This window comes from Hemiscyllium ocellatum, chromosome 20, assembly GCF_020745735.1.
Source record: "Hemiscyllium ocellatum isolate sHemOce1 chromosome 20, sHemOce1.pat.X.cur, whole genome shotgun sequence".
Lineage (NCBI taxonomy): Eukaryota > Metazoa > Chordata > Chondrichthyes > Orectolobiformes > Hemiscylliidae > Hemiscyllium > Hemiscyllium ocellatum.
In genome coordinates, this window is record NC_083420.1 from 21,762,292 (window position 1) to 21,788,756 (window position 26,465).

General features: G+C 40.6%; 1 protein-coding gene across 2 annotated transcripts in view; it reads right to left on the bottom strand.

Annotated features, from left to right (window-relative positions):
- trrap (transformation/transcription domain-associated protein) overlaps positions 1-26,465 on the bottom strand; it is a 211,024-nt gene that overhangs the window by 66,260 nt on the left and 118,299 nt on the right. For both annotated transcript variants that reach the window (XM_060840562.1, XM_060840563.1), the window contains 8 exons: positions 25,000-25,121; positions 22,459-22,672; positions 15,187-15,366; positions 13,013-13,159; positions 8,230-8,349; positions 5,068-5,355; positions 1,584-1,721; positions 609-721 (listed from right to left, as the gene is read on the bottom strand). In XM_060840562.1, coding sequence (XP_060696545.1) covers positions 609-721; positions 1,584-1,721; positions 5,068-5,355; positions 8,230-8,349; positions 13,013-13,159; positions 15,187-15,366; positions 22,459-22,672; positions 25,000-25,121 — 1,322 coding nt within the window. The remainder of the gene's footprint in view (positions 1-608; positions 722-1,583; positions 1,722-5,067; positions 5,356-8,229; positions 8,350-13,012; positions 13,160-15,186; positions 15,367-22,458; positions 22,673-24,999; positions 25,122-26,465) is intronic.

Consider the following 26,465-nt stretch of genomic DNA (forward strand, 5'->3'; position numbering starts at 1 on the left):
CCAGTGACCCTTCATCAGAAATAGCAGTGGTTAGTAATCTATAAACCCACCTTGACCCCACAATCTTGCCAAGTTATAATCCCAGCTTCTCAAAACCTCTCCGCATAAATGAATCGCCTCATCTCAGATCATCCTAGTAAACCCACTCCATATCCACATCAAATCTTGCCACCCTTGCTAAAGGTTGCATGTCAAGCTTTGAACATGGTTCTCCAACTGAATGCAAACAGGGATTTGGGAAAGGTTTCGTGTAACACTGGGCTGCACGATTAAAAGATACCACTGTAACTGACCTCCGGGTGCTCCAGTTTCCTCCCACAACCCAAAAATGTGCAGGTTAGGTGAACTGGCCATGCTAAATTGCCCGTGGTGTTAGGTGTTGGGAAATGGGTCTGGGTGGGTTGCGCTTCGGTGGGTCGGTGTGGACTTGTTGGGCCGAAGGGCCTGTTTCCACACTAAGTAATCTAATCTAAGTAACAGGTATCCAAGCAGAGCAACTCTGAGCCCAGGGGGAAAGACAGCTAATGTTTTCGGTGTGAGAAACAAACTACATTAGACAGTGTTGCTGTTTAAAATCTTCATGCCAGCTAGGAATTTAATACACTTACCGATTCCAGTGGTCCTCCCACAGCTGATACTCTGGAAAAATGGCAGGTGACGCATTATTTCTTTCATTCTCTTTTCTGGCTTTATCCATTGCCTTCTCATAAGTTTCTTGTGCCTTCACAGAAATATAGGCTTGATTACTTCAAGGCTATGATTGCAAACCATTATTAAAAAAATCTAAAACGGAGCAAAGTAATATGCATGGCATTGCTCAATTTGCAAGCACTGGCAAAAGGTAAGATGAAGGATTCTTTTTCTCAACCTCTCCCAGCACCAAGGTGTGGTGACACTCAGATGAAACAACCACCAGTCATCTCTCTCTCTCTCTCTATATGAGAGGGTAACCCTATGGTTCTCTGGGATTATGGTGACTATCCTTTTGCTCATTTGCCCAGCTCCACATACTTCTTAAGCTAAAAACATGCTGAAAGTCAAATGTGCTGAAGACCGTGTGCACACATTTGTAAAGATAGAGTGAATATCCATTGCTGCAAGAATGGTCTCCACAATATCAGAGTTCGGACTCTTTTTTTTAAAAAACAAAACTCCTAACTCCTTCCCATGACCATGGGAATTCAATGGTTGTCATCTTCCTGAATGGCCACATTTGACATACGAATTGGGTGAATCTGTGAGGGGAAAAAACTCTGCATCCTATGTTTAAAATGACCTGTTCCTTGCTTGAAGACGGCACACCCATCAGTGGGTTGTTAGGGAAAACTACTGATTATCCATTGGCAAACAAAAAAACTTGCCCTGACTACCAACTTTCACGATTAGTATTTCTTTACCAAGACCACTCCCCTAAGCTTACTATGAGAAAATTGCAACTCAAATCAGGATACCTGAACAAGTCATTAGTATGCATTAGGCAGAGCTTAGAAAGCATTAACTGTGAAATGAAAGCAGACATCTCAACTGTTTGAGGCATAGAACGAATCCCAAGACCTTTGATAGTGTCTAACAGACAGGCATACCTGCTCAAAGAAACCATGTTGCTCATAGGCGATTGCTGTAGCAGTCTCAGGAAACTTGCACCGTTTTTGCCAAAGGCCAGCCCACATATCCTCCTCTTGCAATAGGGAGTACAATTCAGCCAGTGAATCTAAAATTTCCTGTAAACATAATTAAACCAGTAGTGTAATTATAAATCATTCCTGCAAAAAAAATAGTAAATCAGAGGCATTGAGTTGGTAATGTGCAACATGCTATACTAAGAGAAAAAAATAATTCTAATTATAGAGTTAAAGGAAGTGGCTATTCTGTGTGAAAATTGTGTGTTCCCTTGTGAAATAAATTCATGTCCATTGGTTGCAGAAACCTGTGTTCCATTGTCTAAAATAATCTGTGTTGTGGCTGCTGCCAGTTTGAAACTGTAGCTTTGACTCTGTGGATTTCAAGTCTGAGGTCAGTGAGAGAGAGAAGTGAGAGAGAGTAACCCTGTGGCGCTTTGGGACTATGGTGACTATCTTTTTTCTCACTCGCAATGTTCGCCTCGAAATGTTTCCTTTTCAAACATTTATCTAATTCCCTTTTGAAAGTTAAACCAGAATCTGCTTCCAACTCTTTTTGGCACTGCATTTGTCACAATAACTCAATGAGGTAAAACTACTTCACCTCACTCTACTATTTAAATTGAGGTATTTAACCTCCTTATCTACTCCAAAATACCTTACAGTTTTGAGCATCTCTACCAAATATGCCTGTTACATTTTCTGCTCTCAGAAAAACAATTCCCATAGTTCCTGGCATGCTACCATCTTAGTAAATCGTATCTGACTAATGGCCTGACAAAAGAAAATTATGTAATAAAATCTTTGCAATTACTAAAATTGGTAGATTAGTTTGAAACCATGTTATTTTTCTCTTGGGTAACATTACAAGTGGTACCCACAATTCCATCTTTCAGCCACCTGACTGGGTAACTCCCAACATGTTCACTACATTTACAACAAATATGGAATGGCTTAAGCAACACTAGGTGAAAATAGATAGAAACAAAGTAGTTATTAATTGGTGCTCACTTTTCCACAGATCACACAGCTTTTCAGTGTCATGTCACGTAAACCAGAGAAAAATGAATAGCAATGAAACATATAAAGAGCACTTTAGGAAGAAGATAATAAAGTCAGGTGATAAATGAAATTTAGAGTTAAACTAGAATATAGATAGTAAACGGTAACTGAGGAAGGAAACATTTTGTCCACTGCTATTAAGTCAATAGCAAAAGACAACAGAATTGATACAAAGAAAGAGACAAGGCACAATAGAGTTAAATGTATCAGGGTCCAGATTCCACCATCCCCAAGTCACCATAAAAACTCAGTAATAACATACATGCTAAATAAAATCAAATGGAACTATCTTCAGTCAAGATGCTTTTGAGCATCAAATTGGGGGTGACACCAAACAACAGAGGGAGAGGTCATGAATCAAAAGACCACTATGTTTTCAGACATAAATTTCCCTCAAGAGATCCTTTCATATTCATAACTAGAATTAAAGCATGTTCACATGTATTTCATGAAAACAAAAGTACACCAATTTAAGACCAGCACATGAGGGCAGCTACTGCAATCCAAAACAAATGTCTGCTCTTTAATTGTGCTTTTGTACAAAGTAGTCATGCTTGAAACCAGAAGGATTTCATCCCACTAGCCTCCATGAGCCAGGGCTAAGGAGTCAGTTCGCCATTCATACAGAGAAAGCTCCTGATGTTTGATCTTACTGACAGGATTTAAGCGAAATCCTGTGGAACACTATATTCAACTGTACCAGTTATTACCACTCCACATTCACTTCAAAAGATGAAACAAAAACAAGAATCGCTGGAGAAATCCAGCAGGTCTAGCAGCATCTTCGGGAGAGAAAACAGTTAACATTTTGGGTTCTGTGTGATCCCAGCTCTGAAGGAGGATGCTGCTAGATCTGTTGTGTTTCCCCAGCCATTCCTATTTTTGTTTCAGATTTCCAGCATCTGCAGTTCTTTGGGGTTTTTTTCATTTCAAAGATCCCACAGGCATGATGGGCCAAATGGTCTGAGTGCTTATTCTATCCTCAGTAAAAAGGTAGAATCGGCTCTTGACATTGCAGCTCAATTGTTTGGGGGTGGGGGGGGTGAAGGTGAGAACAATCCAAGCATCTTTGCATACATCATACTCCTTGTGATGCTGCTGTATTTCACATCATGTTCCTCTTGACAGGTAATTTTCAATTCTCAGCCTATTCACCAAATGTTCAAGATAGCTATTCACAATAATGTGACAAATCCTGTGTGCTCAGATATTGATTTTACACTAGCAAGCAAACAGAAAAATAAATGTAATAAAATAAATACACCTCATTTTCCCCTTGCTACTGAGTTGCAGCAGACATACGCCACTCAGTACCTCAAACTTGCTCTGCCATTCAAGGTAATTATAGCTGATCTGAATGCAACCTCAACTCCACATTCTAATACTCAACACTGTTGCCGAATAAATTTTTACCACTTTGCTAATCGAAAATCTATACCTCTGCCTTAAAAACATTCAAAAACTCAAACTTTCTCTCAAAGGACAGTGGAAACAAAGGCTCACAACCTTGAGAGAAAAACTTCTCCTCCTGCTTTAAATAGGCACTCCAACTCTTCTTAAAACGTAACCCCCAGTTCTAGATTCTTCAACAAAAGGAAACATCTCTTTCACACCAGTACATCGACTGGTTCCCCTTTATCCTCCCTCGTGCTATCAACTGAAAAAAAATCCAATAAATCAATTAACTATATTACTCAGTCTGAAAAGCCAAATTAAAAGACAGATTCTTTTCTGTACTTAAAATCATTATTTAGGAATGCACACATCTATTTCTGGCCTCTTGCACTTCCTCAATTTCACACACTCCACCAGTGATTTCTGCACCATTGCCCTGCTTGCAAATCAAGCCTTTGTAGCACATGATTCCTGCAGACTACAGAAAACGTTTGCAAAGTTGCAATTACATATATATTTTATATTTATATATAATCCACACAATGCCATTCCCTAGTCAGCCCTATGTTCATTAGCATAGTCTGGCCAAGACCAGCAATTCTATGATTTTGAAATTCTTCTACTGATTTTCAAAGTTCGTACACGGCCTTATCCCACCCTCTGCAATTTCTACTAGTCCCACAAACATTCAAGAGCTCTGCACTCCTCTGATTCTGGTTTCTTGGCCATCTTCAGTTTGAATTGCTCCACCTTTGACAACCATCCATTCAGCTACCTAGGTTCCACAGTTTTGGACTTGCTTTCCTAATCCTTTCCAGCTCTCTGTTCGCCTTGAAGATGCTCCTTAAAACCGATCTCACTTCAATATGGATTTTGGTGACTTGACCCAACATGGACCAGTATCACTTTCAGTCAGGTAACTCCCCATTCTGCCCATTTGGGAGGCACTAAAGATATTCAAGTCCTGGTTGAGGCAAAAAAAAACACTTACTTGTGGAGGCGGAGTAATGCTTTCTTGCTCATAGAATTCAGATGTCTGACGTGGCTTAATCTGAAGACTCAAGCCTTTTTCAAAAGCCTGGTGCTCCAGCATCAACGTGGATCGAAACCAGAGGTTGTGTGTCTTGCCCAGATACTTTAGTACACAGGGCCTGATTGAAATGTGGGGGACGCACTGGGACATCGCCTCAACAAAACAGTTCAGAGCACTTGGTTGGCAGTCTCTCTGCACTTGATGACTTCCGCTGCAGAGAAAAGGACTTATCTCTCCTGCCAGAGCCTGAGAAGCAAAAGTATAACAGTCATTTGGAGAAAAGATTTTTGTCACATCCATATTTCTAAAACTAAAGACAGGAACAAATAAAAATTAAAATCACATGCATCCTGGCAACTACTGTCACAACATTTAAGAGTTTGAATTAAAAACAAATTTTTTACTACTATAAAATGCACACAAAAAATGTCAACAGAATAAAACGGCAGTGATGCTGCTGGATCACAGAGAAATTGCTGAAGGATCACTGGACACCAAAATGTTAACTCTGTTCTCTCTCCACTGATGCTGGCTGACTGGCTGAGTTCCTCCAGCAATTTCTTTCTTTTTCCAGATTTTCAGCATCTGCAATTCTTTATTTTATTTCAGTGATGGTGTTGGGTTTTCTATACTGGCTAATTTATTAAAGTCTCAGTATTCAATCATGTTAGTGAACGAATGAATGATGAAGAGCACAGAAATGGGAAGAAGTTCATATAGAACGTGAAGAGAGGCACAGATCAATTAAATCAGACAAGGAGCAATTTCTTCCTTCAGACGTTTGCGTCTTTGGAATTCCTTATCAGAGAGAGTTTGCGGGGACTCAGTCCTTGTGTATATTTAAGGCTAAGATCCATAGATTCTTGATCAGTAGGTAAATCAAGGCTCGCAAAGAAAAAAGCAAGAAAATGGACACAAGGGATGTCAGATCTGCTACAATCCTAATGAATGGCAGAACAGGCTTGGGGGGGCCAAACGGCCTACGTTGATTTCTACTTCTTATGGTCCTATAGTTGGATTGACTGACTTGTTCTCATGTTGTAAATTCTGGGAAATGTGGGGCTAGAGTCACATGTTGGCTAAACCGAATACGGATGCAAGCTTGCCATCCTCGAAAGATATTTGTGAGCTAATTAGCGCTATACCGTTACATGTTCCATGTTTCTAAGGTCATTACAATTATGTTGAGAACTACTCTTTTTGCACATGTCCCTCCAACAAAACTCCTTCATTCTTATAACACAGCAGTAGTCATGGCTTGAAACAGAAATTACTTTAGCAGTGAGTAACACTTTCAAATACTTTTATAGCGAAGCTCTCTAAAACAAAATTCTTTCAAATTCAACATCAGAGACAATGAGGAAGAAAAGCTTCAGTCCTCGAGAGATAGTCCTCAAGATCAATAATATGAGAAATTGCATGTGATGGCAGTACTTTACTACTTCTGGGAATGATAAAACACCTACAGGCTAACAGGTTTTGCCAGAATAATTCTTTGAAATTTACTTTTGAAATATATTTTTCTATTTTTGTTGGAAAAGACAATACCATTATGTATCACAGTCAGTTTTAAAAAAGGCTTTGGATCCAGACTTTTGATTTTCAGTTTTTGGGAAATATAATTTGCACTTCTTGAAAGAGACAGGTTGCATCTTCAGTTAATGGATCTCACCAGATAATATATAGAAATTACAAAAGGAGGAAGAAGCTCTTCAGTCCAAACTGTCCATGTTTCTCCTCCACAGTAGTCCTAATTACATGTGGCTGCTTTGAACCCAAATCCGTAAATCCTCTTTTCTTTTCCCTTTCTGTATAATCCCTGCACAATTTAGTCTTAACTGCTAATATGCTGCCTGCTTCAATCACTAACTCTAGTATTCTACAGCATTACAAGCCTCTACATTAAAAAATTCTTGGTCTCCATTTTAAACCTTTCACTTTCAATTTTAGGTCTATGCCCCTTTGTTCTAAACAGCCCCAATACCTACATGAGTCATGATTCAGTGGGTAATTCTCTCACCTTCAGGTTCTTAAGCACTTCTTTTTTAATTTGCTCGTGCTACATGGGTGTTGCTGGTTGGCTAGCGTTTATTACCCGCCCATAGTTACCTTCGAGGTGGTGGTAGTGGTGGTGGTGTGAGCTGCCATTTTGAACCGCTACAGTTCACACACTATAGGCTGACCCACAATGCCAGTGGGGGGAAAACTCCAGGATTTTAAGCCAGCAACAGTGAAGTATCAGCAATATATTTCCAAGTCAGGATGCTTAGCAGTTTGAAGGGTACCTTGCAGGTTGGTGTTCCCATGCAGCTGCTGTTCTTGTCCTTCTAATTAGAAGCGGTCATGGGTTTGGACATTGCTGTCCAAGGATCTTTGGTGAACTCTTGCAGTGCACCTTGTACACATTGCTACTACTGAACATCAGTGGTGAAGAGACTGGATGCTTGCAGATGTAGTACCAATTAAATGGGTTGCTTTATCTAGATGGTGACAATGTTCTTTAATGCTTTTGGAGCTGTACCCACCCAGGCAGGTGGGGAGTATTCCATCACACTCCTGCTTTGTGCCCTGTACATAGTGACAGGCTTTGGAGAGTCAGGAAGTGAGTTACTTGCCACAGCAGTGCGAGCCTTTGGTCAATGCTTCACATTTGTGTGCAACCAAGTTTACTTGCTACTTGTCAGCCCAAGTCTGGATCCTGTCCAGAACTTGTTTCATTTGAACAAAGACAGAGTTAGTATCTGAGGAGATGTGAATGGTGCTGAACATTGTACAATCAGCAGCAAAAACATCCCCACCTTATGATGGAGAGAAGGTCATGGTTCAGGTTGAAAATCTGGTGCAATGATGAGGGAGTGCTTCATTCTCAGATGACAACTTTCATGGGTCATTAAACTGGAGCACTTTCTCATGAATATTATCCCATAATGTTCTAACTTTTATCCTTCCATCAACACCACCAATACATCTGGGGGATTTTTGGACTCCGGTTTCTCGATTTACTTTATACAAACAAAGATAGCACCTCTTTAAACCTGAAAAAAACTATATTAATATGATGACCATAAAATAATTAAATGGAAAAATTTCAGGACTGAGCATTTTTGTCCAAACACTCACGTGCTGTTGCCTATCAGATAGTATCTTCCATAGCCTTGGAAAGAGCTGGATCCAGGTTTTCTCAGCCAATGCTGTGCTAATGTGACACAATTGAACATATGCACTCAGCAATGCTCCAGTCTATCAAAAGGAAGAGAAAAAGAAAGAGACATCAAAATACAGAAGAAACTGAAAACTGCAAACCCCCTGCCCACAAACATGCAAGTTTACTTTGATTAAAAAGCAGCAGCACACTAAATAATTCCGATGCAGCGTCTGGTCCATCACTAAAGGACATTATAAATTAAATTGTTGCTGTAATTTCTCTGTAAAGGATATTTTCTCCATTTGGTACTTCACTAACAAAATAAAAAAACACAAAAAGGTATCAAATGCAGCCAAACCAACTGCACAAATAAAATCTAAACTGTTATTTAACTGTCAACCTTGGCCAGGTAAATTAATAGAGTAAAGACTACATTACAACGAGACTGCTTCAACAAAAGCCACTAATACATCATTCATTGCCATTACTAGCATTTATTTGCATAAGCAGACCATCTGCAATTTAATTAAGTGTCCCTCTCAAATATCACTGTGCATAATGGTATATTTAAACAATATCAAATTTTACCTTTCAACACAAGTTGGGTTAGTAACTCATTGCATTTTGCATATCACAGAATCTTGCAGCACAGGAGACAACCATTTTGCCCAGTGCACCTGTGCCAGCTCTTTAAAAGTGCTACATTAATTAGTCCCAATCCAGCCCATTCTTCCACCACAGTCCTGGAAATTTCCCCTTTCATATGGTCATCCATTTCTTTTTGAACTGGTTTCCAACAGTCATTTAATAATTTAATACAAGTGCCAAAGTATTATTTAGCAGACATGTGCCAAAACAGGGAACCATGAGGATTCAGGAGTTTGATAAATATTTGTCCCATGATTCAGAATGGTGAGTTCCATTATTTTCTCAATGTGAGCTTTATGTATTGTTCCTTACTCAAACCTCTAACCTAAACAGTACATTTAAAAGAAAAGACCTGACTAAACAGTAAACCAAACTACAAATCTTATAGCATGCCTAAACATAATGGGACACTTGGGACTGATGGCCATTTGGTTGAATAAATGCGTAGTATTTGTGTTGCGCAGGAAGATGCACGCGATGCAAGTGTGAGATTGATGTCTCTGTGCTGTCCAGCAAGGCATTTATTTTCTCTCTCGACCCTCCACACACTCTACTGATTTCTAACAACAAGCCTGTCTGCATCTGCACAAAACAGCACACTAATACGGCAAAACCGATAAACTTCATGTCTGGCTGAAGCATCAATATGTTAGCTGGCATGGAATGTCAAGGACCATAAGACCCAGAAGCAGAGATTAGACCATTCAATAATGGCTGATAAGTTGCTCGACCTCATTCTCCCACCTTCTCCCATAACCCTCGATCTCCTTTATAATCAAGAGCCAATATACTCAATGACCAGGCCTCCATAGTCTTCTGTGGCAATGAATTCCATACATTCACCACTCTCTGGCTGAAGAAGTTTCTCCTCAGCTACATTCTGAAGGGTATTCCTTTACTCAAGGCATGCCCTCAGGTACTAGTCTCTCCTGTTAATGAAAACATCAACCCAACGTCCACTCTATCCAGGTCGTTCAGTACTCTATGTTTCAATCAGATTTCCATTCCCCCCCTCCTCCTGCTCCACCCTTCTAAACTCTATTGAGTACAGACTCAAAGTTCATTGTATGCCAAGTCTTTCATTCCTGGGACCATTCTTGTGAACTTCCTCTGGACCCGCTCCAGGGCCAGTACATCCTTCCTGAGATATGGGGCTCAAACTTGCTCACAAGAGTCTACATGTGGTCTGACCAGACCCTTATAAAGTCTCAGAAGTACATCCCTGTTTTTATATTCTAGCCCTCTCAAAATAAATTCCATCATTGCATTTATCTTCCTATTGACTCAACTTGCAAGTTAATCTTAAGAGAATCCTGGACTAAGTCCCTTTGTACTTCAGATTTCTGAATTTTCTCTCCATTTAGAAAATAGTCCATGCCTCTAATATTCTTACCAAAGTGCATGATTTCACACTTTCCCACTTTGTACTCCATCTGCCATTTCTTAGATCACTCTAACCGGCTTAAATCATTTTGCGCCCCCCCCCCCTCCGCCTCCACAACACTACTCGTCTCTCCACGTATCTTTGTATCATCTACAAACTTAGCCAGAATGCCCTCAGTTCCTTCACCTAGATCATTAGTGTTTAAAGTGAAAAATTGTGGTTCCAACACTGACCCTTGCAAACTCCATTCATTCATCACCAGCTGCCATTCTGAGAAGGACCCTTTTATCCCCACTCTCTGCTTTCTGCCAGACAGCCAATCTTCTATCTATGCCAGTACCTTGCCTCTAACACCATGGGCCCTTATCTTACTCAGCAGCCTCTTGTGCGGCACCTTGTCAAAGGCTTTCTGAACATCCATTGGCTCTCCTCTGTATAACATGCTCGTTACATCTTCAAAAGGATTCAAACAGATTTGTCAGGCACAACCTCCCCTTGATGAAACCATGCTGATTTTGCCCTATTTTATCATACACTTTCAAGTATTCAGAAATCTCATCCTTCACAAGAGACTCCAAAATCGTACCAACGACCAAGGTCAGGTTAATTAGCCTGTAAGTTTCTGTATTTTGCCTCACTCCCTTCTTAAACAGAGGGGTTACATTAGTGATTTTACAGTCCTCTGGGACCCTCCCTGACTCCACTGATTGCTGAAGATCACCACTAACGCCTCCACTACTCTTCAGCGATCTCTTTCAGAACTCTGGGGTGTAATCCAACTGATCCAGATGATTTATCCATTTTCAATCCTTTCAGTTGTTTCGAGAACCTTCTCCTTGGTGATGCCCTCTCTCCCCCCCGCCATTTTTGGAGTGTTACTCAGGTCTTCCACCATGAAAACTGACGCAAAGTACTTATTCGGATCCTCAGCCATTTATCATTCCATATTACTACTTCTCCAGTGTCAATTTCCAGTGACCCTATGTCAACTTTTGCCACTTTCTGCCTTTATATGTCTCAAGAAACTCTTGCAATCTTCTTTTATATTTATGCCTAGCTTACCCTCATATTTAATATTCTCCCTCCTTATTTCTTTTACGTTGTCCTGTGTTGGTCTTTGTAGGCTTCCCACTGCTCTTTGCTGCTTTATATGTTTTCTCTTTTGCTTTAAAGTTGTCACTGACTTCCCTGGTCACCCATGTTTGCTTTAACCTCCCTTTAATATGCTTCTTTTTCCTCTGGATGAATTTTTGCTGTGTCTCCTGAACTGGTCCCAGAAACTCCTACAATTGCTGTTCCACTGTCCCTCCTGCTAGCCTCCACACCCAGTCAATTCTGGCCAGCTCCTCCCTACTGCCTCTGTAGTTCATTTATTCAATTGTAATACCATTACATTCAATTCCAGCTTCTCTCTATCAATTCACAAAATAAATTCCATCATAGTATGGTCACTGCCTCCGAAGGGTTCCTTCACCTTAAACTCCCTTATCAAGTCTGCTTCATTACACATCACTGAATCCAGAAATGCCTGCTCCCAAGCGGAGTACACTATAAGTTGCTCCAAATGTCATCTCAAACATTCCACAGATTCCTTTTCTTAGGAATCACTACCAACCTGATTTTCCCAGTCCATCTGCATATTGAAATCCTCCATGATCACACTACCTTGCCTTTCTTATAGAAACATTTGGATATAGAACTGGCTCAAAGGTAGAAGACAGAGGGTGGTGGTGGAGGGTTGTTTTTCAGACTGGAGGCCTGTGACCAGTGGAGGGCGAGAGGGGAAAGATATAAGAGAGATCTAAGGGGCTACTTTTTCACACAAAGGGTGGTACATGTATGGAATGAACTGCCAGAGGATGTGGTGGAGGCTGGTACAATTGCAACATTTAAGAGGCATTTGGATGGGTATATGAATAGGAAGGGTTTGGAGGGATTTTGGCCGGGTGCTGACAGGTGGGATTAGATTGGGTTGGGATACCTGGTCGGCATGGACAGGTTGGACCAAAGGGTCTGTTTCAATGCTGCACATCTCTATGACTCTACATATGCTTAGGCGCTGCGAGCATACAGTGAGGCGCTACATTAGTGAACATTAAAACAGCAAGCAAGCATCCCCGAGATGCAAGCTGGTCCAGTTCATAAACTATGCCTGCCCCTGCAATGTAAAGCGCCCTTACAGCAGTCTTTCAATATTGACTGTCAGAGCACCCAGTAAGCGGATCCAAGAGATGCCATGATGATTGAGAGGGGTTGGCAAGTGTCAGATGCCAAAGTTGGCTGATCAGGGCTGAGAGAGGGTAAGCAGTGGTCATGGATCATGCCCCAAGACACTGCTTAATACTGAGCATCATGAAGACTCCGCACAGAGAGTGAGGAGCTGAAGTTGCCAGGTACCCATTCTGACTTGCACGTTCAGAAGGCTTTACTGATTGATATTTGGGAGAGTTAGGAAGCTGAATATCAGTAAAGAGTGTTGCAGCATTAATAAGGTGTTTGACAAGGTATAATCTCTCACTGGGACCTTGCAGCTGTCTAGTGAGAAACTCACCTTGCTACACAAAGGATATGTAAAGATGCAATGAGTTGATCCTGAAGTCGAGATAGACCTGCATGACTTTTTTGCCAGATTCTGCCGCAAATATCACCATAGCCCAGATCACTCAGGCCCCTCTACAGTTCACTCTTGAATCCAGCTTGCATGAATTAAATTTCATTTCACTCACCTTCACTTCTCTGAGAGAGTCCAAAAACTTATCATGCCTGTTTGTCAGCATGTGCAACTGGTTCCCAGCATCTTTTTCAGACTGATCCTTGGTTTTCGGGGTACCACTTTGATCTCCTGGTGCCAGCTCAATATCAATTTCCACATCCTAATTAAGTTTTAAAGCAGAAACATAAAACATTCAGTAAGTCATGATTACTGCAAATGACAGAGCAACAGAAACAAAATTTAATTGGTTTGAAAATTTTAATAACAGGGCAAAATACTAGTATTGCTGTGGAATAAAACATTATCATACAAGTCATAACTTCAGATAATGTCTTAGGGTGGCACGGTGACTCAATGGTTAGCATTGCTGCCTCTCCGTTCCAGAGACCTCCGTTTGGTCCCATCTTTGGGTGACTTTGTGCAGTTTGTACTTTGTCCCCGTTGGCATGAGTTTCCTCCCGGTGCTCTGGTTTCTTCCTTCAGTCCAAGGATGTTCAGGTTGGATAGTTTGGCCATGCTAAATTGCCCATAGTGTCCAGGGATGTGTAAATTAGGTGGGTTAGCCATGGGAAATACAGGATTACAGGGATAGGGTAGGGGGTAATGTCTGGATGGGTTGCTGCCAGGAGGGGCAGTCTGGGCTGACTAGCCTTCTTCCAAACTATAGGAATCATTTTATTTTATCTCTAAAGTCTGGAAGAATTCATTTTCTTGAGCCTTTTGCAAATCTCCATTTTCCTCTACTCCACCATTATTTTCATCAGCTTGGGCCTTAACCTCTGGAATTCCCTTTCCACACCTCATCACCTTTAGGATCTTCCTTATAACCTCCCTTGGTCATTTCTCCCGATATCTCCTTAAGTGGCCCTTCAAATCTTGCCTGATAACAGTCCTGGTGAACACCAAGAAATATATTACCACGTTAAAGCAAGTTCTCATTAGTTTTTCCTCGAATAATCTAGCAATTCAGCAACACTTCTGAAATTCGAATCAAAATCAAGGCAGCAAGTGTGTTTGGTTCCCACATACGAGCACAGTCACATTACATAATAGATGATTGCTTATGTTTATTCTAAGAAAACAACCTATTACTTAATGAATATACAGCCTCTATGCAACCAGTATTTAATAGTGGATCCCCCCAAAAGACTGAATTTGGAGCAGTATCTGGGTTCTTTTGCATCAATCTGAACGGAACGTGTCAAACATATTAGATCATTAAAATGTGTGTTTCTTTGTTCATGCAACGCTCGTGTTACTGGCTAGACCAGCATTTATTAACCATCCCAATACAACATTGTTTCCTACCTAAAAAGGATAGGATACATTGCAGTATTCGGTTAATCTGTCAAATGCAGATGAAAGGGTGCATATTTACACTATTCTATTGCGGATACTCATTTCTCAAGATAACTATCCCTCTCCAGTAACCTTTCCCACGCTCATCTCCCAGCGCTTCATGAATTGATTTGGTTTTAAAATCTCAGAATAACGTTAGCACTCTGTCAAAAGGAAAATCCATTTTGTGACTGCCTAATCACGTGTCTTGAGCTCATCATACACGGAGGAAAACTTTACATGGAGAATAGTACGGAGCCTGAAGGCAAGTTAAATTTCTCTCTCAGAAGATCCAGGGAATTCCTCATGGAATCCTGGGTTCAATGTACTTTGTATAATGCGCAAAATTTGATATGCTTAGTGACAAACTGCCTCCAAACTTGGCTTACACAACATTTTATCGAATTGGTTTGTTTATATCAACTCTGATCTACATAATTCACTTGCAGGGAAGATCAAAACCAGAGGCCATGAATATAAATTTGTCACTAATAAAAGCAATTTGGAATTCAAGAGAAATTTCATTACACAGTGTGGTTGAATGCGCAACTTGCTCCACGTGGATTGCTGAGACAAACAGCATACATGCCTTTAACAGGAAGTTAGACAAGTCCATCATGGAGAAAGTAACAGAAGGATCTGTTTAGGCAGTGTGAACGGCTGCAAGCTCAAGTGGAGGAGTTAATCTGACGCAAACCTTTTGGATCGCCTGGCCTGCTTCTGCCTTGCAATGGCAATTTTGGTAACAAGCAAGAAGGCACTTTGTACTTTAAATCACGTTAGTTCTTTAACAAAAATTTGTTGGACCTTGTCGGGCAATATTAAAATTAAATATGAAAAACAAACCACCTCCTCCTTGCTCTCGCTGTTCTCCCTCTCCCTGGGTTCTTGTTTCACATGTGTCACCATGGCAAAGGCTGCACGGTCGTGGCTGTCAGCCAGATTAATGACATTGGTGATGGATGGCAGCATGGCGCCTTGGCAGTTGGTGCCAATGGTGGTGTTTTTTTCACAAACTGCAAGGAGAAGCTGTGGGAGAAGAAGAAAAAAAGGAAGTGCAATAATCAAAATAACACATACTGGGCATGGCTAGGTAATAAATCTTTTAAACCAACAAATCATTATCAACTCTTCCACAGACAAGACATTTTTAAACTCAAAACATATTGGCAAAATCACTGGGGGAACTCCCTTAGAGAAGTTAATGAGTCAAACAATGTCAAAGAGCTTAAATAACATGCTCAGTTCAAATGACTGGATCCCAAGGTTAAAGACTCCACGTAATGATATCAATTCATCTTCTAAGAACGAGATTAACCAATTCCTCCACATTAATAAAGGAAATAAAAATAGGAACAACTCATTTAATTGTATATTATGTGCAAGATTCTAACTAAGACAGCTTAGCCTAAAGGTCTAGCAAGGAAATGCATTCCTAGGGCAGAAGTGACGAGTGACCAAGACAGAACATGTTAGTAACCTCAACTGGAAAGTGAATACCAGGACTGGGTTCAGCTGGGATAAACAAACTTCTAAGCATTTGCTGCGCAGAAACATTACAAGTATTCAGCTTGTTAAATATCTGGGAATAGATCGTGTCTATGGAGTGATACTAGCGCCAACATGTTCAGAGTAAAAAGGACCATAACTGGATTGTTAGCTGGTAAGAGAAGAAATCTAATAAAATGTTATTCTAACCAAAAATAATAAACTGCAATAATAAGACCAATGGTACAGATGCACTTAAAAAGAAGTTAGGAAGACATGAGACAAAGTAGTATCAGGATATGGTAACGGGATTAGATCTGACCAGGGAGAAATATGGTTGATGGGATTGTGTAACCAGGATCACAGCTCAGTACAGGCACACGGCGTACACCAACAAATACAATACAATCAAAATTCACATAATTCCAACATCTGGGGTCAGGAATTGTAAGATTAAAACACAGATTCTGGAGAACTTCAAGGCTAGTGTATGTAGTCTAGCTAGAGTTAGCCAGAGGTCAGAAACCAGCTTTGCTTGGAAAATGAAAGCTCCGTGTTAAACTAGGAGTATACAAAAGAAACAATGAGAACACCAGAGATATGCATATTTAAGGTTAAATTACTGCAGTTTTGATCTGCCTTTTGGTTTTGCAGTTTTATACCCAATCATTTTAAACATTTCAGCTTTAATACAATTCATCAAAAGTTAAGTAAATTCTTCCAAAAGTTCACTTTCTCATTTTTCTCACTCCCTCACTGAAGGGCTGATTCTAGCTAGGTGCAAGCAGTCCAGGATTGAACCTATGATCCTCATATTTGGATTGGCAGAGTAATACACTAAAGAGTGCCTTTACCTACCGAAATGATTATGCATCTATAACCTACTAAAACAATCCTGCATCTGCGCACATATTGTCAACTTCATTATTAATTCTTTAGCCGCATTTATAATAGCAATAGGGCTGAGGAACTTTAGTTAAGCTGGGAGGTATCTCCATAGAGAAGAGAAAGCTATGGGTGGATTTAATAGAAATGTTCAAAATCATTAATTAGATTAGATTAGATTACTTACAGTGTGAAAACAAGCCCTTAGGCCCAACAAGTCCACACCGACCCACCAAAGCGCAACCCACCCATTCCCCTACATTTACCCCCGCCCCTAACACTATGGGCAATTTTAGCATGGCCAATTCACCTAACCTGCACATTTTTGGACTGTAGGAGGAAACTGGAGCACCCAGAGGAAACCCACGCAGACACGGGGAGAATGTGCAAACTCCACACAGACATTTGCCTGAGGCGGGAATTGAACCCAGGTCTCTGTCGCTGAGAGGCAGCAGTGCTAACCACTGTGCCACCATGCTGCCCACTAAATGTGCTATTAATAAGAAGCAATTATTTCTGCTGCCAGAAAAATCGTAAACCAAAAGGTTGTAAAATCATCACAGTGCTACAAAACCACAGAATTGCTCTTGCATTAAGGGGGGTGGGGGGGCTGGGGAGGGGGGGCGGGTGAATGACTTGTGGTGGGTTAGTCCAGGGGTCACCATGCCTCAGGCAAGGGGAGAGGTCAAGGAGGACAACACTTTGTGGTAACCTCAGCCAGTGTGAGAACTGAACCCAAAGTTGGCATCACGCTGCATTGCAAAACAGTCCTGCAAAACCGTGCCCTAAACTAAATGGACACAAACCAAGGGACTTAAACTCAGTGGTAAGCGAATCAGAGGGTAGCTGATTGTTGACCCAACAAAGACTTAATGTATAATCCTGCTGGTGGATGAAAGATTTTGAAGGATAAATGTTGCTATATGCCACGGGTCCCAAGAAATGGATAACTAAAGATCTTCATGAGCAATCTCGCTCCAATGTTTAGAGACAGATCTTAGTGATTAGTTATTTATATGTTTCTAAACACTATGCTGAAAAAGCATTTTTTATTCTTGCCAGACATGCAGCTAAGGTTTAAAATTTTAGGAGGATGATCAATATCATAAAATGTAAAGCATGCGTGATTTAAGGGTCAGGTTTTGTGCCTTGGGAAACTTAAAAATTAAAACACATTTTCCTAACAGGTATGGCCAACGTTACAGCTGCAGTTGGCAACATCTTCGCTAAAATGAGTTGAGATTTAATCACCTCAACAATAGGAATGAACATGGGAGACACCATTTGTATCACTATACACCTCATAAGATGTCGTGACTGGCTTGGAAATGCTTTTTGATCGCTTTATATTTGCTCTACTATGTTTGTTTGTTTTTGGACCACCACTTTGCGGGTCACAATAAAGCAGCATTTAATTTTCCAAGATAAAAACAAAATACTGCAGATACATGAATATCTGAAATAAAAACAAAATATTGGAAATACTCAAAAGCCAGGCAGCATCCTTGAAGAAAAAAAGTACCAATGGACTTTGAAGGCATTGACAAAAGACATGACCAACTACATTGCTCCCATTAATCAAAGAGGTATGAAAGAGAGGATACCCCAGGTTTCACTATTGTACGCATTAGTAGAATATAGTAGAATCCTCAAAATGTCATTTTTATTTGCACAAAACTTCGCTTTTACTATAACCATTTAGATTAAGTAGATTGGACGGGACAGTGTTTGTGCAGTGTGTCCAGGAAGCTTTTCTAACTCAGTATGTAGATTGTCCGACCAGAGGGGAGACTATTTTGGATTTGGTACTTGGTAACGAACCGGGACAAGTGATAGGCTTGTTAGTGGGTGAGAATTTTGATATGGTGACCACAATTCTGTGACTTTCACCTTGGTTACGGAGAGAGATAGGTGCGTGCAACAGGGTAGGTTTTACAATTGGGGGAAGGGTAAATACGATGCTGCAAGACAGGATCTAAGGAGCATACGTTGGGAGCATAGGCTGTCAGGGAAGGATGTCACTGAAATGTGGAACCTTTTCAAGGAACAGATACGACATGTCCTTGATATGTATGTACCTGTCAGGCAGGAAAGAGATGGTCGTCTGAGGGAACCTCGGTTGACGAGGGAGGTTGAATGTCTTGTAAGGAGGAAGGAGGCGGCTTACATAAGGTTGAGGAAACAAGGTTCAGACAGAGCATTGGAGGGATACAGGATAGCCAGGAGGGAGCTGATGAAAGAGATTAGGAGAGCTAAGAGAGGGCATGAAAAATCTTTGGCGGGTAGGATCAAGGATAACCCCAAGGCCTTTTATGCATATGTGAGAAACATGAGAATGACAAGAACAAGGGTAGGTCCGATCAAGGACAGTAGTGGGAGACTGTGTATTGAGTTGGAAGAGATTGGAGAGGTCTTCTATATTTAAAAATGAGAGGGATCATAGTGTTGAAGAGGAGAGTATGAAATGGACTGGTAAGCTAGAGGAGATACTTGTTAGGAAGGAAGATGTGTTGGGCATTTTGAAAAACTTGAGGATAGACAAGTTCCCCGGGCCTGACGGGATATATTCTAGGAATATGTGGGAAGCAAGAGAGGAAATTGCAGAGCTGTTGGCAATGATCTTTTCGTCTTTACTGTCAACGGGGTTGGTACCAGGGGACTGGACAGTAGCGTATGTTGCACCCCTGTTCAAAAAAGGGAATAGGGATAACCCCGGGAATTACAGGCCGGTTAGTCTTACTTCGATGGTAGGCGAAGTAATGGAAAGGACACTGAGGGATAGGATTTATGAGTATCTGGAAAGACACTGCTTGATTAGGGACAGCCAGCACAGATTTGTGAGGGGTAGGTCTTGCCTTGCAAGTCTTATTGAATTCTTTGAGGAGGTGACCAAGCATGTGGATGAGGGTAGAGCAGTGGATGTAGTGTACACGGATTTTAGTAAGGCATTTGATAAGGTTCCCCATGGTAGGCTTATGCAGAAAGTCAAGAGGCATGGGATAGTGGGAAATTTGGCCAGTTGGATGCAGAACTGACTAACCAGTCAAAGTCAGAGTGGTGGTAGATGGTAAATATTCAGCCTGGAGCCCAGTTACAAGTGGAGTTCTGCAGGGATCAGTTCTGGGTCCTCTGCTGTTTGTAATTTTTATTAATGACTTGGAAGAGGGAGTCAAAGGGTGGGTCAGTAAATTTGTAGGCGATACGAAGATTGGTGGAGTTGTGGATAGTGAGGAGGGCTGTTGTCGGCTGCAAAGGGACTGGGCTGGGCTGAGGAGTGGCAGATGGAGTTCAAGCCGGTCAAGTGTGAGGTTGTCCATTTTGGAAGGACAAATAAGAATGTGGAATACAGGGTTAACGGTAGGGTTCTTAGTAAGGTGGAGGAGCAGAAGGATCTTGGGGTCTATGTTCATAGCTCTTTGAAAGTTGCCACTCAGGTGGATAGAGCTTGTAAGGCGGCCAATGGTGTATTAGTGTTCATTAGCAGAGGGATTGAAATCAAGAGTCGAGAGGTGATGTTGCAGCCGTGCAGGACCTTGGTAAGGCCACATTTGGAGTACTGTGTGCAGTTCTGGTCGCCTCACTTTAGGAAAGATGTGGAAGCTTTGGAGAGGGTGCAGAGGAGATTTACCAGGATGTTGCCTGGAGTGGAGAATAGGTCGTACGAGGATAGACTGAGTGCGCTAGGCCTTTTCTCATTGGAATGGCGAAGGATGAGGGGTGACTTGATAGAGGTTTATAAGATGATCAGGGGAATAGATAGAGTAGACAGTCAGAGACTTTTGTCCCCGGGTACAACAGAGTGTTACAAGGGGTCATAAATTTAAGGTGAAGGGTGGAAGGTGGGGGGGGGGGGGGGTTGTCAGGGGTAGGTTCTGTACCCAGAGAGTGGTGGGTGCATGGAATGCGCTGCCTGTGGGAGTGGCAGAGTCAGAATCAGTGGTGATCTTTAAGCAGCAATTGGATAGGTACATGGATAGGTGCTTAAGTTAGGACAAATGCTTGGCACAACACCGTGGGCCGAAAGGCCAGTTCTGTGCTGTATTGTTCTATGTTCATTTCATCTCTTCTTCATTTGCATCTAGTGCCCAAAAAAAACTTAGGCCTAGATGTGACCCTCTGGTTAAAAGGTTTACCAATCTTAATTAAATGAAGTATAGCTTTTGTTTTTTTTTTGGGGGGGGGGGAAAGGTGGAGAAGGAGGCTCACATACAACATAAAAGACATGCAGAGACAGGTTATTGTTCAAATGGGGTGCTTCTATGCTATATGCAATCTACCTATAACTAAACCTAATCCTGACCACTCTAGATTTGTTGACCTATCTTAAGACACATGAATTATAAAGTGTGGGATATAGGTAAATTAATGTTACTTCTGCAATTCTAATTGATTATATTAAAAAAATGAACTCACATCAGTGTGTAATTGTTTCAGCAAGGAGCTGAGTCAACAAGAATGGGAACTATGTGGAGGAAATGCATAATTTTTTTTGTATTAGCTAAAAATGTATGCAAGAAAGAAACAGGACTGCAAAACAATGGTAGATATTACAGGCTTAGTGATAAGATGCTGTGAAGACAGGCAGTTAAACTAAATATGCCTGTATTAACAATAGGTATAAACATCTGTTTACCACTTTTACAGAAACACAGGAACAAACCCCAATTAAAAGGGCTTAGTGATAAGATGCTGTGAAGGGCAGCACAGACGGAGGGAGTAAATAATGGTAAGGCAAGGATGTGCCCACAGCAGGATGAGGTCAAATGGCCTTATGAGAACAGGAATAAGCATTTTGTTACAGACAAGGTAGGATAAGACAAGAGATAAACAGGAGTAATGGGTACTGGTCTTAGGGAAGTGGAGGATGTAAACGGGGGTGGGGGGGAAAACAATGAAATAAGAAAAACACGTAGGAATCAAATTATATAAATATCGAGTATTTGTTGAATTCAGTGTGTTTTGTCCCTGCCTTGTGGGCATCACACCCAATTGCAAGTGTGAAATAAAGGGCACTACTGATTCAGATCTTGTCTCGGACTGAAATTATTGCAGTGAGTGAGCTTTGTTTCTCACAAAAGTCAGATGGTTACAGTGTTTTTGGAAGAGGAAACACAAGAGATCAAAAATGGAATGGTTCACTTTATACTAAAGCACTGCAACTGCACAACAGATTTAATAGTCTGAAAGTTGAGGGTATTGCGCAAAGAGCTTTTTTTCCCACTCTCTGTACACATTCCCTAAAGCTTTGAGAAGTCTGGCCATCAAGTTCATTTTCAAGATTTCTTACAGATTATTTAATAAGTATTTTAGGTCATTTCCCCACTTCAAGTTCCAGAGCACCAGTAGAAAACATACAAATTGCATTACTTTCAAATCATGCAAAATACTTTGTCCTAAATAATTTCCATTTGTTCATTCATGTCAAAAACCAAAGCGCACGCACCTTGGTTCATTCGGTTCTGCATTTAATCACCATCTTAGCTGAAGTAATGTGCAACTAAACTCATGGTTTTAATCTAGAAATTAACTAAACAGATTTGTTTTCTGTATCATTCTTTCTCACAAGCTTGGGAGATGAATGAATTTAATTCAATTACTCAGCGCATGTTCAGAATATGTCTCCTTTTCTGTAATCCATGCAAGTTTCTAAGTTACCCATGGTGCAATTCAAAGACCTTCTCTGGAAACCAGGGAAAAAGAAAGAACTAATTAACAACACAGACAGTGTGGCAGTCACTTTCCCCTCACCTCTATGCACTGTTTGATCCAGAAATGGTTACCCATGGCTTCCCAGTTTTGGGAACACGTAATATACAGTAGACGATCATACACGCGGCGTCTCATGGAGTTATCAAAAACTTCGAAGAATTTGGCCCGAATGTGAGGTTGGCAACACCGTAATCCTGCCAAGAAGGCTGGCTCAAGCTTCGCAGTAAGCTCACTGCCAGAGAGGTTCTCATCCCTGCATTTGACCACAAAATTACACTAGTCAATCTGTTCAGAGTAATTAAGAGCAACAAAACAGTAATACAGGTACATCAACTAATGTCGCTTAAATATTATTTCAGCTCGAATCATGCAGCACAGACCGTGCCTTTGGTCCATCTTGCCTATACCAACTCATTTAGTTCTACCCCTTTGCTTTTACCCCTACTGACCAGTAAATATTTTTATTTTAAATATTTGGAGCAAAAAAAGGTTTCTACTCCCAAAGCATAGGAAGAACCAATTCAACATAATTGCACATAATTCTCTCAGAAAATAGCTGCTCTGCATTAGTATGTCATTATTCCATATTTACAGATACTATGATCAAAATTACAAGTCAATCTCTACCTTGAAATATTTAATTGATCCTCAACAAATACAACCCTTTTTGTTTTTTTTTGAGAGATGTGGTGAGGAGGGATTGTGGGAGCTTTACATTTTCTCTATCCTATATACAAACAAAAACCTTCCCAATTCACTTTCTAACAGTTAGGCCTTTGTTTTAAGTTTTGTTTTGTTTAAGTTAAGCTAGTCGATTCTCCCACTAGAAGAAATAGTGTCTCCAAATCACCATATTAAATCCTTTTCTTATTTTGGCATTTTCACTTTAATCTCCTCTCCAAATTCAAAGCCAAGTGTATGCAAACTCTGCTCTTACTTCAACTCATTGTGCACTGGTATTCTGCTAAATCTATGCTATATCTTCTTCCAAGGTCAAAATATTATTCCAGAGTTCAGATGCTCCTTTGGACGCAACCATTTGACATAAATAGAATGACAATATTATGTAATTATTGAGTTGTTTAATTTTTGCTAAGAAACTGATCAAATTTTGACTGCACTACTGTGAAACAAATTCTTCCTCAATTAGAAGAGCAAACGGATAACCAGGTAACTGAAAATGAAACTGAAAATGAGGGTAGTAGTTCAGCATGACCACCATGCAGAAGTAACAGCAAAGCACTACCATAGGCCTGGTGGCAAGCTGCAAAGAGAAGCAGAGGCATATGGAATACAAACACAGAAATTGATTTAAAAAAAGGGACAAATGAAGTGACTAAAGACAGAGCTCCAATTAAATCAGTAAAACAAAGGTGAGCACAGAACTGCCAAACCTCTACGTAAAATAAATTATAATCAGGGTGAGGGTGGAGAAGCTCAGGGGAGGGTTAGTACAAATAAGGGTGAAGCAGAAGAGAGGGAGGCATTAAGGATAGCAGGCGCAACAGATAGAGTGTCAGCTGGATATGGTGCAGAGGGTGCTGTTCGGGCAAGGTTGAAGTTTATTGTGCAGAAGGGAGAGCGTGCGAGTGCCTGGCCTAGCCTTGGGCGGGGTGAGGGGGTGGTTTGGTTAGCATGCAAGAGCACCTGGCGGGGAAGCGGGGGCAGTGAAAGGGGAAAGAGTGCAAGTGAGAGTGCTTGGCAAGTGTGGGAAGATATGGTGGGGGGGGGGGTGGAAGAGAAAGTGCAGAGGTGGGAAAGCGCGAGCACAAGACAGAGAGTGAGAGAGAGTCTGACAGAGAATGAGCGAACATGAGAGAGAGAGACTGCGAGCAAGTAAGAGAGGGGGCACGTGCAAGAACGATTCAGTGCGAGAGAAGAGACCAAGGTAGTGGAAATGAGTAATTAATGAAATCAAAAATGTGTAACGATGCCCAAGTTGGAAATTATCTGCATACTATTCTCGTTTCTGTGCCTCGAATTCCTTCCTTTAATTAATTCTTTTGTTCCATTATTATCTACAACAAGATAAAATACCTATTTATTCTGTGGACACATGGGATTTCAAAGATGATTGTTAAAAGTGGTTTGACTTTGAAATGTTTCAGGTCATAAAATACATCTGAGGAGTATGGGAATATTTTAGTTAACGGATCCTCCTTCTGGACTTCATGTTAATCATAAAACAAAATGTAGCAAAGTACAACTACAAACATGCTGCAAGGCTGCACACTTGGAATAATGAATTAGCATTTATAATTTGAGGTTCCTTCTCATCAACATTCAGTATGAAAAATAAATTTACATTTCCTTCACAGCCAAATTTAGCCAAGAAAGTCATGTAAAAATTAGCTTCTGTATAGCAATGCACCACACAGGCATGCATTGTTAACTCTCAAGTTTCATTAAAAATAGTTGCAAATTATTTTTGTGTTGAACATAAGTTAGAAAACAGACAAAACGAAGCAATACTGCATTTTCAAATAGAACATAAATTGCATTGCACTATACTCTTGAGAGGCCAAAGTCAGAAGTATGCAAATAAATGAAATGTAATTTTTGATTAATTACTACAATTACCTATAGACATAGTTAACGAGGTCCAAGAACTGGGCATTTAATTCAAGGTCATCTGGAAAGCGTTTTTCAATGTAAGTCATCATTTTAACCAGCAAAATGGACTTCTCTCTCAATGTAGGTGTCTGCACAGAATATAGAAAATTATTCATTCCACCATTTTTTTTGTTCTACTCCACATGCAAAGAACAAATTCACAATGTTTAGCTTTGAAAAACAGTGATACCAATAAACATATCACTGGAAACAAACCAGAGACAGGCAGAGAGATATGATAACAATAACCAGTGTCAAACATAGTGACTTTAGTAACAGAGCAAGTCACCTCTGAAATAGGATTCCAATCTAGCTTTGATTGTGAGCAAAATTTGCTGTTAGCTGGTTTCTTTTTTAAAAAAAAATCACATTCAGCACAAGCTGAAGGTCCGTGACAGCACAGTACCACACCGGAGATGGGAAATGGCAGGAATAGGCATGTAATTTGAAAACAGAAATTGATAAGCATTCAACTCATAAGAAAATAATTGTCCACTGTTCTAAACCACTTAACCCAGAGGACAGAATTTAATAAACAGAGCACTGTATTAATGTGAACTGCAATGCTCTTCTGACTTGATGTAAAATGCTCATATGACTCAGCAGCCAGGTGGATCAGAGCGCTCTTAGTAAACTGCATGACATACAAATGACATTAGTGCGCCATCAAGAGGCAGCTGCATATCACTTTAGCTTTGAACACAATGTGGTATAGCTCCAGTCTGGTCTGTCGTAAGGCTGTGTTCAGCACCCGTTTGACATACGACCACTTGACCTAATCGATATCATCTTAAAGCAACCTCTTGCACCCTATTTAATGTAGCAAGTAGTTAGGCAGGTGATTAGGTGAATTCAATTATTAATTGATAGAGTAGTGTAGAAGGAGTTCTAAGGGTGAGCAGTTGATAAACTCTATTCACAAAGAATGACATTGGTTTCCATCTGACTGACTGATATCTAAACAAGCATTGGCAGTAGATGATGGGTCGTGTAAAGATGAAAATTGTTAAGTAAGGCTTTTTTCCAAACAGAAGATTAGAATTGGAATTGATTTGGAGAACAATAAATGAACTCAACTGAAAAGTGTCAGAATGAGATCCCACTGATGTTTTGGGAGTATGAAGTATAACTTTATGATCAATGGAAAAATGAATTGGACAGGTAGACACAAGTTAAATCTTCAAAAGAAACAGCAAAGTACAGCCTCAATGCTATCACTTCCCAAATCCATATACTGTATCGATATATGTGAAGATACAAAAAAGCAAATGATTGGAGTTTACATTGACTATCAACAGATTTCTGACAGAAATGTAAAAATTCCTTTAGGAATGAGTGACCGGAACACCTTCCCTCTCCTCCACCCCGCAAGCTGAAGAGAATAGCTCCACTTTCTTTTTTGACTACCTGAATGCTGCGCATGCAGCGAAAAG